This window comes from Neovison vison, chromosome 6 (assembly GCF_020171115.1).
Source record: "Neovison vison isolate M4711 chromosome 6, ASM_NN_V1, whole genome shotgun sequence".
Lineage (NCBI taxonomy): Eukaryota > Metazoa > Chordata > Mammalia > Carnivora > Mustelidae > Neogale > Neogale vison.
The window spans coordinates 211,020,696-211,037,785 of record NC_058096.1 but is presented as its reverse complement, the minus strand read 5'-3'; the positions used below and the strand labels follow the sequence as shown (position 1 = coordinate 211,037,785).

Genomic DNA, 17,090 nt, shown 5'->3' with positions numbered 1-17,090 from the left:
TGAGCACCTGCTTCTGTCAGAAAATCAAAGTTCAAGGGGAAGCCAGTGTTCCCAGGCGATTGGTCATAAAGGAGAGTGATGACTGATGGTGGCAGTTAATTCTGTAGAGTCATGTGGCCTCATAGCTGCTTAAAGTTCAAGACACAGGGACTTCCTCATCCACACTATGTACCTCTTGTTCTTTATGAATCCAGTTACAATAGTGTACTGTCAATTGAACATCCTCCCTTCATATCATCTGTTGATTGAGTTCAGCCTGTGTATTATAAGGGTAACCTTGTAATAAAGGAGCCTGTGTATCCCTGCTCTGAGGAACGCTCTCACTCATCATGGACCCCACACACACACACTCCTGCACACACACACACACACACACACACACACACACAGAATCACATACACAGAACACAGCATATCATGTACTCCTGGTGTGTATTATTCTATGCCCTTCTCACCCCACCTGCCACCTGCCCCAGCACACTGCTTAGAATATGAATGGATACACATCGTATACATAAGGTGTGTAGACTTTACCATAGGGAACATAGAAATATTACCCAGAAATTCCTATTTCTAGACTCCCAGGGTCAAATTATCTTGGGCTTGTATTTGGAAATGAACACTTTTTGACCTGTGTGTATAGAACATTAATAATTGTGTTCAATAAATTCATAGAGAAAGAGAGAGGAGAGAGGAAAAGATATATGGAGGGAGAGAGACATGAGATGGACATAAAGAGTAAAATGATCTAATGAGCTCTGTTGTCCTGAAAGACTGTAAGGAAGGAAAGCTTCCTTGGTGCTGGTAGCCTCCAATCCTGGTTAGATCCCAATTATACTGAGCAAAATTAATAAAAGAGCAAAAATAAATCGCCCAAAAGACAAAGGTAGTGACATATTTATGGTGAAGCACCTTCCAGATTGAATATCAAGAGAGAAAAATGAGTAAAGAGAGTAAACCAACACTGCACAAAATTAGGCATTTCTATTACCAGACAGCAAAAAGCAGAATTTTTTTCGCCTGTGCCTTTTCTATATTTTTTAACCCACTGATTTTTATTTGGCTCAATAGAGAATGAGGTGAGCCCCTTTATCACTTTTCTTATGTGACATCCTTCTGTGTTTATTTGTCATTCTTAGCCTTTGGGTTTTAGTCACTTTCTTGACTAGTCTGTGGAGCACCACTACTCACAGTTATGTTCCTTGTCCAACATGCAAAGGCCTCCCCGGACTCTGTAAAACCCTAGACACCCTGTGGCAATCTAACCTCTTACTTTGAATACTGCTCATGTGACTTATCTGAAGATATTATCTCATACTCATGTTTATCTCACAGCCCTCTTACCTGTCACTCTGAGATAAGGACTAAAGATTTAACAACTTCACCTGCACTCTTCATCTTTTTCTTTATGTAAGTGATTGTATATGCACTTATATTGGAAGAAATTAAAGAAAATGAGACCTTCTGAAATACAAAGAACGACTGAAGAGATAAAACCAGGTTAAAAAGAGCAGTTTCAGCACCACTACACTGACAACATTGAGGGGAGTTTAGAGAACTAACTTGAAACAAGACCTAGAGGAGCAGTAATTCCTCAAGAAATTAAAAATAGAGCTTCCCTACGACCCTGCAACTGCACTCCTGGGTATTTACCCCAAAGATACAGATGTCGTGAAAAGAAGGGCCTTCTGTACCCCAATGTTTATAGCAGCAATGGCCACAGTCGCCAAACTATGGAAAGAACCAAGATGCCCTTCAACGGATGAATGGATAAGGAAGATGTGGTCCATATACACTATGGAGTATTATGCCTCCATCAGAAAGGATGAATACCCAACTTTTGTAGCAACATGGACGGGACTGGAAGAGATTATGCTGAGTGAAATAAGTCAAGCAGAGAGAGTCAATTATCATATGGTTTCACTTATTTGTGGAGCATAACAAATAGCATGGAGGACAAGGGGCGTTAGAGAGGAGTAGGGAATTTGGGAAAATTGGAAGGGGAGGTGAACCATGAGAGACTATGGACTCTGAAAAACAGTCTGAGGGGTTTGAAGTGGCGGGGGGGTGGGAGGTTGGGGTACCAGATGGTGGGTATTATAGAGGGCACGGCTTGCATGGAGCACTAGGTGTGGTGAAAATATAATGAATACTGTTTTTCTGAAAATAAATAAATTGGAAAACAACAACAACAACAACAACAAAACAAATAAATAAATAAAATATTAGAAATAAAAATAAAATAAAATAAACATGGATGAATAAGGAAATTCCCTAAGGCCTTAAATACAAGGGTATAACATAAAAAGTTCTTAGAAATTTATGTCTATGTATCTTAATACATGTAATTATTGAATGAATTTGTTTATCTTTATATACTGGGTTTATTATAGCAATCTTCAATATAATAAACATGTTTTCCTGACAAACAAACAAACAAAAAAAAAAGAAAGCAAATTTTAAGCACAGAGCAGATGCTCTTTCAGCTGTGTTGGATGAATAAGGAATTAGGTCTGAAAAGCAATTTGAGGGTTTTGAAGGGGTGCGGGGTGGGAGGTCTGGGTACCAGGTGGTGGGTATTATAGAGGGCACGGATTGCATGGAGCACTGGGTGTGGTGCAAAAATGATGAATACTGTTATGCTGAAAATAAATAAAAAATTAATTTAAAAAAAGGAATTAGTTCTCATTATATACGAACTTGAGAATAAAATAACTTTTTTAGAAGATTTTATTGATTTATTTGACAGAGAGAGAGAGAAAGAGAGAGAACAGCAGGGAGAGTGGAAAAAGGAGAAGCAGGCTCCCCGATGAGCAGGAAGTCTAATGTGGGACTTCATCCCAGGACTCCAAGATCAGGACCTGAGCTGAAGGCAGTTGCTTAACCAGCTGAGCCAGCCAGCACCCTAAGAATAAAAGAATCTAAAAATGTATTTTAGTGTGGGAAGAAACGGTATCTAAAGTTTTAGTTTTATCTCATATAAAGATATATGGGACAAGTGTGCTTGTTCAACAAAGAATTGACAACAATTCTTTGTTGAAAGAGCACACACACACACACACACACACAACCAACCAAAATAAAAACAAAATAAAACAAAAAAACTTAGGAATAAAACTACTCTGATCCCACTATAAAAACACCACAGACAATTTTCAATTGAAAATGTGAGTGACTAGCTAAAGCAGACCATGTTAAGGCTCACAGGTAATGAGGTAATTGTAATGGAAGCTCATTAGCAAACCCTTTTTCACATAATACAAGTAAAAAATAACATTTGAACACTCGAGAGAGGGAGTACTGTGATATGTATGTTTCATGTACTGCTCTTGCATAGATATGCCTGGGAGAATTCTTTTGTCCAGATTTTACTCCTCAGTATGGAAATGTAATCTAATACACCCTGTCTTAAACTTGAAAAGACATATTCTTACCTCACTGTATATCCCTCTACAGGTAATACTTGACTTTTTGGCTCTGGTTAATTGTAAAATTTCTTGGTCTCATGTTCTAATTTTATGCTTCCCATGTCCCATTTAATTGGTTTTCCATTATTATAATTTAGTGGTTAGCACAGAACCTTGCATTTCTGAGTACTATTCACTTCTCTATTTAACATCATATGTACATAAATGAATAAGTCATAGATTTCTTAATCAAGCCAGCAAACAACCACAGCAAACTCTCAGCTCTGGGCTGGGTTGTCCTGGACTAGCCCTCAGGTGACCTCAGCTAAAACACCTACCCACTAGACCTTCTCTGAAGACCCTACTGGGTAGTAAAATTCATCTAGATGGGATCTCTAAGAAGAAGGTCTCTACATGGAAATTAAAATACCTGTCTGGTTGGAAGATGATGGAGGATAAAGCTCTGTCTCCAGACAAGAGAGCAGGAATGGGTCAAATTCCAGTACCCCATCCAGACTTAGTACTGCACAAGAAACGCCCAGGTCTTGTCAATTCCAAGGTTGTCTGCCCTGTGGGACTGCAGCTGGGGAGGAATTTATAGCTGTTTTTGTCTGCTCATTAGGCACATTTCCCTCTTGTTATTCCATCTCGTAAGCACATGATTTCCCCGTGGGACACTAGTGTGGACAGAAAGGAAAGTTTTTCTGTTGCATTTCTGTTACTAGGAGACCAGTGATAAGTCAGAAGTCCGTTTTCCTTACCTCTTTTGCATACCTTATTCTTCCTTTCAGAGATCTAAACTCCCATCACCTTAACCCACTCTTGAGTGAAGGTTTTCTCCTATTTAAGACTGAGAAATTGGTCCTGGCTATGTCCCTTTGTCCTCAAAGCATTGACTTGTGATGAATGATACCCCTGATATCTCTAGAAAGTTACTTTAGCTTTTTTTCAACAGAGATGAATAGTTTGTTCCTTTTTTTTTTTGAGATTTTATTCATTTATTTGACAGAAAGAGACACAGCAAGAAGGAAACACAAGTTGAGGGGTGGAGGGTGAGAGAGGGCGAAGCAGGCTCTCAGCCAAGCAAGGAGCAAGATGCAGCACTGGATCCCAGCACCTGGGGATTGTGACTGAGCCAAAGGCAGATGCTTAAGGACTGAGACACTCAGGTGCCCCAAGGTTTGTTCTTTTAATATAAAAACCTTGCAGACTACATTCCTGGCCTTCATGACAATTTTGCCAAAAACAATTAAGAGTTTTACAGTTTTATCACAAATTCAGATCTGTAACTTGAAACATCACAATAAAATATTTGTTAAATATGAGATATATTTAGAGTGTTTCTGCACTATGATCAAAGTTTAGCACCTTATAGGAATTGTCTGATTTAATTTTTCCAGAAGCTAATTCTGTAAGGAAGCACTAGTGTGAACTCTATTCCCCATAGGGACAAGAGGCTTGAAGAATTTAGTAATTTCTTAAAATTATCATTGCAGAGAGGAAAGGGTGTTGATTGCATTCTCTCAGGATGCTCCCAGTTTTCAAACTCTGTCCTAGTGGTCCCAACCAGAGGTGGTCCTTGTCCCCTGGGCATAGCTGTCAATGTCTGAGGGATGCTGCTAAACACTTCCAATGAGCAGAACAATTCCCAATACAAATAATGACCCTGTCTAAAGGTCAAATGAAAATGTGAGAAAATGTAGTTCAGACCAGCATTTTCCCAACTTCAAATTGCATGGGAATCATGTAGGATTCTAGCTTAAATGAAGATTCTGCTTTAGCAGGTGCTGGTAGGCCCAGTTCAGCATTTCCAACAAATGAGTGATGTTGATGTTGCACGTCATGGTCTGTAGAACACTCTCTGAGTAGCAAGGCTGTTGTTTTGTGATAAAGTGTGGGTATTTTTAGGTCTTCTTCCCACAGACACAAAAAGATCATGTTTGTATAATACTTTGAATGACTAGTGTATACAGTCATTCTAGGGGCTGTGAGAAATTCTGCATTTGTTTCTTTTATGAAAAGACCCTTGAGGGGCACAAAAAATACTTTTGGAAAAGACTTTCTAGTAGGCAAAATAAAAGCCTCTTTAAGTTGTCCACATTATAATACCTATAAACTTTGAATATGCTCTTTCTTATAGGAAGGAGGAGAGTAAGGAAGCAAATAGAATAAGGCTGCTAATTACTGACATTAAACTAAGATTGGCCAATATTATGCAGGTGGAACTAAAGTGATCACCATGGTCCTCCGAATATGGGAAAGGAAAGCAGAATTGTTGGGTCAGAGAGAGATCTGAAGATGCCACGTCTTTGGCTTTTAAGATGGAGAAAGAGCATTGAGCCAAAGAATGCTTGTTGCCACTAGAAACTGCAATAGGAAAGAAAATATTTTCTCCTGGAGCATGTAGAAAGAACCATATGCTACAGACATCTTGATTTTAGCTCACTAAGACTTATTCCAGGCTTCTGACCTCCAAAACAGTAAGAGCCTATATTTGTTTCTTTGAAGCCTCTCATGTGGTCATTTGTTACAGCAGAAAAAGGAATGTAATATGGACATCTATCCAAAAAAATTGTTTTAGAGAAAAGTGGACTTTGGCTTCTCAATTCATTTCTCTACTCTTGGGTGAGGGCATTTGGGTTAAAATGCCACCTTAAGCACTGGGTGTGGTGAAAAAATAATGAATACTGTTTTTCTGAAAATAAATAAATTGGAAAAAAAAGAAAAGAAAATTAGAAGTCTAAAAAAAAAAATGCCACCTTAAATGGAGGAAAAATAAAAGAAAGTCAATTTGGGGCTTCTCCTCCATTGCTGAAATGGAATGGAAAAGGTGACTTCCCCATTGCTAAAATGTAAATGTGACTGACTTAATTATTTATTTATTTATTTACTTAGGGTATAGAGAGTGTGCTCACAGGTGAGCCATGGGAAGGGGAGAGGGAGAGGGAAAGAGAATCCTTAAGCAGACTCCCCACTGACCATGGAGCTGACATGATGCTTTGATCCATGCCCTGAGTTCATCCTGTGAGACTAAATCAAGAGTTGGACCTTAACTGTCTGAGCCAACCCTGTGCCCCTTTTATTTATTTTAAAAGTAATCTCTATGTCAAACAAAGGGCTTGAACCCATGTCCCAACGATCAAGAGTTACATGCTCTGACTGCCTGGCTGGCATGGTTGGTGTAGTGCATGACTCTTGATCTCAGGATTGTTAGTTTGAGCCCAATGTTGTTGTAGAAATCACTTAAAAATAAAGTTTTTAAAGAGAAAAAAAAGGTTGCTTGATCCACTGACTGAGGTGCCCTGTGATATTTATTTATTTATTTGTTTATTATTTGTCATCCTATAGTATGTCATTAGTTTTTTATTTAAATGTTCTCTTTATTAAAATATAAATTCTGACTTTGTTCTCTTTGTTCCCTTTATTTTTTGTTAACATACAATGTATTTTGAGATTAAAAAAGAATTCATAACTAAAATTAAGTTGTTCCATTATACTTTAAGTCTTTGTGTCTAAATATCTATATTCTTTTAATTTCATGTTATTTCAACAATTCACTCTTTTATTTCTATCTTCTCCAAATTTCTTTCAGATTTCCTATCAATATAAGAGATGGGATTATTGATGTGTGTTGCACATACATGTGTAAGAATGTATTTGTAAGAAGTAATACATACATATATAGACAAAACTCTTCTTAAACTCTCCCACTATTTTCAAACACTGTATTTATTCCTAACAACATCCACCTGCATTAGAGATAAGGAAACAGAAGTTTCAGATTGATTACATTTCTCTTACAATCATATAACAAATCTTCAAAGCTTTTGTTCACTTTTTTGGTTTATGTATAAATGGGCTCAGGCCGCATATGTACTCTTAGATTTATTTTTTGTTAACGTACAATGTATTATTTTTTTCAGGGGTACAGGTCTGTGAATCATCAGTCTTACACAATTCAGAGGATTTACCATAGCATATACCCTCCTTAATATCCATAACACAGACACCATATCCCTTCTTCCCACCCCCTGCTCCGTTTGTTTGTTTCTTGAGATTAAGTTTGTTTCTTGAGATTGAGTCTCATGGTTGTCTCCCTCCCCAGTCCCATATTGTCTCATTTTTCCCTTCGTTCCAACCCCTACAACCCTCCATCCTATCTTAAATTCCTCATATCAGAGATATGATATGATAATTGTCCTTCTCTGATTGACTTATTTTTTCTTAGCATAATAACCTCTAGTTCTATCCACAACATTGCAAATGGCAACATTTCAGCTTTTTTTATAGCTGCATAACTTTCATATATATATATATATACCACATTTTCTTTATCCATTTATCTGTTGATGGACATCTAGGTTATTTCCATAGCTTGGCTATTGTGGACATTGTTGCTATCAACATTGGGTTACTGTCCCTTCAGATCACTACATTTGTTTCTGTAGGGTAAACACCCAATAGCACAATTGCTGGGTCATAAGGTAGCTCTATTTATAACTTCTTAGGGAATCGCTGTACTGTTTTCCAGAGTGGCTATACCAGCTTGCATTTCCACCAACAATGTAGGAGAGTTCCCTTTTCTCTGCACCTTTGCCAACACCTGTCATTTCCTGACTGGTTAATTTTAGCCATTCTGACTTGTATGAGGTGGTATCTCACTGTGGTTTTGATTTGTATTTTCCTGATGCCATGTGCTCATGCTTTTTGTATGATTGCTTTAATTCAGAATATTCTGCATTTTATATCTGTTTAGTTTCTTGTGTGTCATTATAATTCAATGAATTGTTTAAAAGAAAAAAATCTGTTATAACTAATCAATGGACTCAGCAAGATATAAAGACAATATACAAAAATTGGTTGCAATTCTATACGCTAAAATGAGATTATCAGAAAATCTTTTAAAAAATCCCATTTACAACTACATCAACAAAAATAAAATATCTAAGAGTACATTTAAACAAGGAGGTGAAACATCTGTACAGTGGAAACTGTATGACATTGCTGAATGAAACTGAAGACACAAAGAAATGGAAAGATATTCCATGCTCATTATTTGGAAGAATTAATACTGTTACAATGTTCCTACTACATTGAAAAACAAAGATATCTGTGGGTTCAGTGTAATCCCTGTCAACATTTCAATGGCATATTCTACAGAAACAGAACACTCCTTCAATTTTTATGGAATCACAAAGACCCCCAATAACCAAAGCAATCATGAGAAAGAAGAACGAACCTGGAGGCAACATCTTCCCTGATTTCAAACTATATTACAAGGGTCTGGTTACCGAAAGAGCACGAAATGCCCACAGGTCAATGGAATGGAATAGAGAGCCCAGAAATAAACCCACAGATAAGTGGTTAACAAGTTTATGACAAAAGAGGCAAGAATCTAAATTAAGGAAGAAACAGTCTTTCAATAAATGGTGTTGGGTAAACTGGACAACCACACCCCCCCCAAAAAAAACTGGACTACTATCTTATACTAAAGGCAAAAATTAATTCACAATGGATTAAAGACTTGACTGTAAGACCTGAAGCCATAAAAAACCCTAAAAGGAAACATATAGGTCTTGGCAACAATTTTTAGAATTTGACAGCAAAAGCAACAGAGCAAAAGCAAAACTAAAAAGTTCTACCTCAAAGTAAGTACTTCTGCACAACAGATGAAACCATCAATAAATTAAAAGGCATCCTCCTGGGTAGCAGAGAATATTTGCAAATCATGTATCTAAGGGGTAAATATTCCAGATGTATAAAGAAGTCATGCAACTTAATAGCAACAAACAATCTGATTAAACAATGGGCAGATAATCTGAACAGACATTTTTCAATGAAGACATAGAGATGGCCTACAGGGGAGGAGGTCAAGAAGGTGGAGGAGTAGGGGATCCTATTTCAACCATTCCCTGAATTGAGCTGGATATCTACCAGACCACTCTGAATGCCCACAAAATCAGCCTGAGACATAAGAAGATATATCAGAATCTATACCAACAGAATATCTCCGACTGCTGGTTTCAAGGGATGAAGCTCCTGCTGAGCAGGGATCCCACCTTAAACCCAGAACCCCTAGATCATATACTGAACTTAAGGCAGACACTTAACAGACTGAGCCACGCAGGGGCCCAAGGAATCACATTTGTATGTAGCACATGAAAATTCCAACCAGAATCTAGAAAATAATTTAATAAAAACCCAAACATGCCACTGGTCTTTCACCTTAATGAACACACTTTACAAATGACTTTGATATACCATAATTCAATGAATACATGAAATGCCAGAGAAAGAACTATTTTTCACAGCAATAAATGTATGATTTAATATTTTGCTTTATCATCCTTGAAGCCAAGTTTGATTCTAAGGCCATATTATGTCACTCTTTTTACACATATTTGTCTTTTTGGGTAGATTGCACTTGGAGACATGTATTTTATTATCATTTTTTTTGCAAGTGACTATGGAACTCGTGGTGGACAGAAGCTATGTAACAAAAAGATCCTAATGTGTAGAAATATCCCATAATCTGCTATAGCCACCATTATGTTGAAGTTTGCATTCTTAAGAAAAGCACTTAAGGCAGTGATATACAAAGGAATAATGTTCACAAAAGTGAAGCATAGTTGTCTCAGATTTTTCTGTTATAAACTTACATAAGTAGCTGTTGCGGCCAAGAGTAGATTTCCCATAGAAGTGTACTTAGGTAAACAAAAGAAAAAAAAATCACTAGGATGTTTTATTTAAGAAGAAATTATTCTTAACATATGCACGCAATCCCTCAAATAAGGAATGATGTCCAAATATTTCATATCCAAGGTTAGAAAGGACATTAAGAGAGTAGGAAAATGACAAAGGGAAAATTTCTTGGATATCAGAGTTATCACAAATATTAATAAAGTGAGTTACAGGGCGCCTGGGTGGCTCAGTGGGTTAAGCCGCAGCCTTCGGCTCAGGTCATGATCTCAGGGATCCTGGAATTGAGTCCAGCATCGGGTTCTGCTCAGCAGGGAGCCTGCTTCCCTCTCTCTCTCTCTGCCTGCCTCTCTGCCTACTGTGATCTCACTTTGTCAAATAAATAAATAAAATATTTTTTAAAAAAGTGAGTTACATAAATTATGCAGAAAGGTAAAAAAGTAGATATTACAGGAAAGAAAATATAGAAGATGTATGTTCCACTTTCACAACTTGATCAAAGTATCACAACATTTGGCTCAGGCTTTCAACCCGGCAATCATGGGTGCTTCTTCAGCTCCAGGAAAATTGTCCATTTTTGAGCAGCCATCCCAGAGAATCTCATCAGAGAACATTTTATGTCTTTGTTCCTCAGACTGTAGATGAAGGGGTTCAGCATGGGTGTGACCACAGTGTACATCACTGAGGCTACTGCACTAGAATGGGAGTTCTGGGTAGCAGCAGAGCTAAGGTACACTCCTAGGCCTGTACAATAAAATAAGGAGACAACTGAGAGGTGAGATGTACAGGTGGAAAATGCTTTATACTTGCCCTGAGCTGATGAGATCCCACATATGGAGGAAACAATCTTAGAGTAAGAGTAAAGGATACCAATGAAGGGACCAACAACCACCAACATGGCTGCAAAATACATCACCATATTATTGAGAAAGGTGTCAGAACATGCAAGTTGGATCATTTGGTTTAGTTCACAGAAAAAGTGGGGGATTTCCACCTCTGTGCAGAAGGACAACCGCAACACCATGGAAGTGTGTAGTAAGGAATGAAAGACACTCAGGATCCAGCATACCAGAACCAGCAGTCCACAAATCCAGGGGTTCATGATGATTGTGTAGTACAGCGGGTGACAGATGGCCACAAAGCGGTCATAAGCCATCACAGTCAGGAGAAAGATATCTAATCCTGTAAACAGTATGAAAAAATACATCTGTGTCATGCAGCCTGCATAGGTTATGACTTTGCTCTGAGTCTGAATGTTCCACAGCATCTTGGGGATGGTGGTAGAGGTAAAACATATGTCTACAAAGGACAGGTTGGCAAGGAAGATGTACATGGGGGTGTGGAGGTGGGAGTCAGAATTGACAGCCAGGATGAGGAGCATGTTTCCAGCCACAGTGATCAGGTACATGGAGAGGAAAAGTCCGAAAATGAGGAGCTGCAGTTCTGGTTTCTCTGAAAATCCCAGAAGCTGGAACTCTGAAATTCCTGTATTGTTTCCTGGGTCCATATGTTGCAGTTGACTACCAGCACAGGGGAAAATAACAGAACTAATTTTCACACAAATAGTCCTTCCTCAGATTGTGGAAATGAAACAATTTATATTTTCAGTGAAGAAACCAATTGCAATATTTTGTGAATGGATTTGGGCCCCTTGAGAGGATCCCTAGTTCCTCTCTGATTAGGAATTTTCATCACAACATCAGATGTTCCCCAAAAGGTTGGGTATTTTACCATTTTAGCAAGAAAATATTTCATGCATTGGAGGACTATATAGCGCATTGACCATGTTTTGGAAACTCTAGTAATAAAGTAGAGTGCTGAAAAGAAAAATGTTCCTACAATTCAGTGATGGTGATAGCTTAGTTGCACATTTAAAGGTCAAATAATCATGAGGTGGGGAGAGATGATATGAACAGAGCAGAAGCTGATTAAGGGAGAGAATGTGTTAGGTGTTATATTGAATATTCAGTCAAGCTTAGCTACCAAGGTGACCTTTGAACAAAGACCTCATGGGAGAGAGGATGGAAGAAGGGAGGCTTTCCTTGTAGAGGGAAAAGCTGGGGGAAAGGCCTTGAGGCAGTGCTTCTGTCAGAAAATCAAAGCTCAGAAAGCATCCAGTGTGGTTAGGGAAATGGACAAGAAGGGAGAGTGATGAAAGGTGGTGGCAGTGGATGACACAGAATCATGTAGCCTCACAGCTGCTTGAAGTTCAAGACACGGAAAATTCCTTGTTCCCACTATGTACGTCTTGCACTTTATAATGGTTGCAATAGGATCCTGTCAGTTGACTATCCCTTCTTAGTATCATATGTTGATTGAGTTTGGCCTGTGTATTATAAAGTTCACATTAAAATGGAGGATCCTGTGTATCACTGCTCTGAGGACTCCTCTCACTCATTAAGATGCCCATGTGCACGTGCACACACATACAGACACACACACACACACACACACAGTGTCACATACATGCAACTCAGCACACCATGTCCTCCTGGTGTTTATTACTTCTATGTCGTTCTCACCTCTTCCCCACCTGCTCTAACACACTTTTTAGGAATATGAATGCATATACATCATATTACCTTTCCCATAAAGAATGTAAAACTAGGACCCAGAAATTCCTATTTAGAGCTTCCCAGGGACAAATCATCTTGGGGCTCCATTTTGGAATGGCCACTTTCTGACCTATATGTAAAGAAACATAAAAAAATTGTGTTCAACATTTGGGGCCTTTTCTGGCTCCATATACATTTTAGATTATTTGTTCCAGCTCTGTGAAAAATGCTGGTGGTATTTTGATAAGGATTGTTTCAAATGTGTAGATTGCTTTGGGTAGCATAGACATTATAGTAATATTTGTTCTTCCAATCCATGAGCATGGAATGTTTTTCATTTCCTTATGCCTTCCTCAATTTCTTTCATAATTATTCTTCAAGCTATAGATATTTTACCTCTCTGGTTAGGTTTCTTCCTAGATATCTCATGGTTTTTGTACAATTATATACAGCTAAGAGACACATGAAAAATGTGTGGTTACATCACTCATCATCAGGCAAATACAAATAAAAACCACAATGAGATACCACCTCACACCTGTCAGAATGGCTAAAGTTAACAATTCAGGAAACAACAGATGTTCGCCCAGGTGCAGAGAAAGAGGAACCCTCTCACACTGTTGGTGGGAATGCAATCTGGTGCAGCCACTCTGGAAAACAGTATGAAGGTTCCACAAAAAGTTCAAAAAAGAGCTACCTTGCCATTTTGCCATTGCACTGCTTGGTATTCATCCAATCAGTACAAACATAGTGTCACAAAGAGGCACATGCAATCAATGTTTATAGCAGCAATGTCCACAATAGGCAAAAAATGGAAAGAGCCCAGATGTCCATCCACAGATAAGTGGATAAAGAAGATGTGGTATATATACACAATGTAGTATTACTCAGCCAATAAAGATCAAATCTTGCTGTTTGCAAGGATGTGGATGGCACTAGCATGTATTATGCTAAGCAAAATAAATCAGAGATAGACAAATACCATATGATTTCATTTATATGTAGAACTTAAGAAATAAAACTGAAGAACATAGGGGAAAGGAATGAAAAATAAAATAAGGTAAAAGCAGAGAAGGAGGGAAACCATAAAGACTTGAGTATAGGACAGAAACTGAGGGTTGCAGGAGGGGAGTGGGTAAGGGGATGAGGTGACTGGGAGATGGTCGTTAAGGAGGGTACTTGATGGAATGAGCCCTGAGTGTTATATGCAACTGGTGAATCACTAAATTCTACCTCTGAACCTAATAATACACAATATGTTCATTAAATTAAATTGAATTTAAGTTAGAAATTATAAAAATAACAGCAGAAAAAAATTCTATTCAATAGACAGAGAGATAGAGACAAATAGACAGAGGGAGGGAGGGAGAAATTAGATGGCCATAAAGAATAAAATGACCTAATAATCTCAGTTGTTCTGAGCTTATTTCCTTCCTTACAAGGAAGGAAAGTTACTTTGGTGTTCATGTCATCCCCTTCTGGTTACAACCCATTTATACCTATCAAAAATAATGAGATTACAACATGTGTTGGAGAGGATGTGGAGAAAGGGGAACCCTCTTACACTGTTGGTGGGAATGCAAGTTGGTGCAGCCTCTTTGGAGAACAGTGTGGAGATTCCTCAAGAAATTAAAAATAGAGCTTCCCTATGACCCTGCAATTGCACTCCTGGGTATTTACCCCAAAGATACAGATGTCGTGAAAAGAAGGGCCATCTGTACCCCAATGTTTATAGCAGCAATGGCCACAGTCGCCAAACTATGGAAAGAACCAAGATGCCCTTCAATGGATGAATGGATAAGGAAGATGTGGTCCATATACACTATGGAGTATTATGCCTCCATCAGAAAGGATGAATACCCAACTTTTGTAGCAACATGGACGGGACTGGAAGAGATTATGCTGAGTGAAATAAGTCAAGCAGAGAAAGTCAACTATCATATGGTTTCACTTATTTGTGGAGCATAACAAATAGCATGGAGGACAAGGGGCGTTAGAGAGTAGTAGGGAATTTGGGTGAATTGGAAGGGGAGGTGAACCATGAGAGACTATGGACTCTGAAAAACAGTCTGAGGGGTTTGAAGTGGCGGGGGGTGGGAGGTTGGGGTACCAGGTGGTGGGTATTATAGAGGGCACGGCTTGATGGAACACTGGGTGTGGTGAAAAAATAATGAATACTGTTTTTCTGAAAATAAATAAATTGGAAAAAAAATAATGAGAGCTAAATTAAATTTGTCCACAACACAAAGTAGTGACATGTTTATGGTGTGAAACACCTTACAGAGTGAACGTCACAAGAAAAAAATGAGTAAAAAGAATAAACAAAAATTTCACAAAATTGGGGCATTTTTTAACCAGATAGCAGGCAACGAAAATCTTGTTTTTCCTGTGCCTATTCAAATATAAATTAGATTGCCAAGGACTTAGGAAAGAATTTGAAAAAGTCTTTTAATGTGGAGAGAAGCAGTATCTAACTTTTTAGTTTCATCTCACGGAAAGAGATGAAAGTATGCTTATGGAAGGTAAAGGTGATTCATGGTCAAATATAATAAGAATTCCTTTCAAATGATGGCATTTCTATTTTAGAAATAGAGCCAATAATAAAAGACCAAAAGGAACAATAAGGTATGTGGAGATGTGAACACAAGTTGGATATAAAGAGCGATTTGTGAGCAATAAATATGCAGAAGGACATTCATTTTTAGAAAAAAAGTATGAACAAGTGAAGAATATTATGGTAATATCAATTGTTCCAGCAAAACAAACAAAAAGTAGAAAATCAGTATAGGGAATATATTATGACTAACTCAGAGACTTAAAACTCAAAATTTAAACACTCGCACATTCTGCACAAATACATCTACACATACTTAAAAAAGAAAAAAATGGCAAGTAGCCAAATTGGTGAAATAAATAGCAGTAATTTGCTTGAAAGAATGCAATAAAAAACAGAAATAAAACCATTCTGACTCCTACAGACAATTTTTAACAGAGAAAGTGTGTGACTAGCTAACCCAGCACATACTGTGGCTCACAGGTAATGAGGTAATTGTAAAGGAAGCTCATTAGCATACACTTTTCCACAAATCCTTGTAAAAAATTTCATTGGAATACTTGAAAAAGGAAGTACTTTGATACGTATGTTTTATGGACGGCTCTTACATGGATATATCTGTGAGAATTCTTTCATCTGGACTTTTCTCCTCAACATAGAAATATAGTCTAATATGTCCCATCTTAAACATGAAGAGACATATCCCCACTTCACTGTATACTCACTTCACTGTATATCCTTCCACATCTAATACTTGACTTTTCTACTCTGGTTAATTGCAAAGATCCTTGATATCATGTTTTACTTTTATGCTTTCTATCCCTCACAGAATTGGGTTTCCCCTTATTATTATTCCTTGCAAACATTAAACCTTTCATTTTGGAGTTCCATGTTAACTTCCATTTTTAGCATCATAAATATATACATGAAACAACCAGTAAATTTCTTAATCAAGCCAGCAAACAGCCACAGCAAACTCTCAGCTCTGGGCTGGGCTTGGCTGGCCCTCAGATGAACTCAGGTAAATTCCCTTGACTTTCACTTTCTTTATCTTTTCCTGCTCTGTCCCTAATAGGCAGTAAACTCAACTTGATAGGGTCACGGAGAGGAAGGTCTCTACATGGAAATCAAAAATACCTGTCTGGTCGATAGATGATGGAGGATGAAGCTCTGTCCCCAGACAAGAAAGCAGGAATGAATCAGGCTCCAGTGCCCCATCCAGACTTAGGGCTGCACAAGAAAAGACCAGATCTTGTCCCTTACAAGTTTGCCCATGCTGTGGGACTGCAGCAATGGAGATATTTACAGCTGCTTTGGTCTGCTCATTAGGCACATTTTCCTCTTGTTCCTCCTACCTGTAAGCACATGTTTTCCCTGAGGGACACTAGTGTGGACAGAAAGGAATGTTTTCCTATTGAATTTTTGTTCATAGGAGACCAGATGTTAAGCCAAGTGAAGTCAGTTTTTCTTACTCTTTTTCTATGACTTCTGCTTTTTAGAGATCTTAACTCCCAGCACCTTATAACATCCCTGAGTGAACATTTTCTCCTGCTTAAGACTGAGGAATTGATCCTGACTAGGTCTCTTTTGTCCGTCAAAGCATTGACTTGGGGTGGATGATATCCCTGACATCTCTAGCAAGTTATTTTCCCTTTTTACTTTTTTTTTAATTTAACATATTTTTTTCAGTGTTCCAACATTCATTTTTTTAAACACCACACCTAGTACTCCATGCAGTACATGCCCTCCATAATACCCACCACCAGGCTCACCTAACCTCCAACCACTGTCCCCTCTGAAACCCTCAGTTTGTTTCTCAGAGTCCACAGTCTGTCATGGTTCATCTCCCCTTCCAATTTCCCCGAACTCCCTTCT

General features: G+C 38.1%; 1 protein-coding gene across 1 annotated transcript; it reads right to left on the bottom strand.

Moving 5' to 3' along the window:
* Window positions 1–10,644: 10,644 nt before the first annotated feature.
* LOC122910221 (olfactory receptor-like protein OLF4) lies at window positions 10,645–11,613 on the bottom strand. Its single transcript, XM_044254879.1, has one exon. It carries the CDS (start codon window positions 11,611–11,613, stop codon window positions 10,645–10,647), a length of 969 nt encoding a protein of 322 aa, XP_044110814.1.
* Window positions 11,614–17,090: the final 5,477 nt, after the last annotated feature.

What these genes read in the sequence shown, in the direction of transcription:
- LOC122910221 (XM_044254879.1), bottom strand. Translation starts at nt 11,613, where the DNA reads ATGGACCCAGGAAACAATACAGGAATTTCAGAGTTCCAGCTTCTGGGA.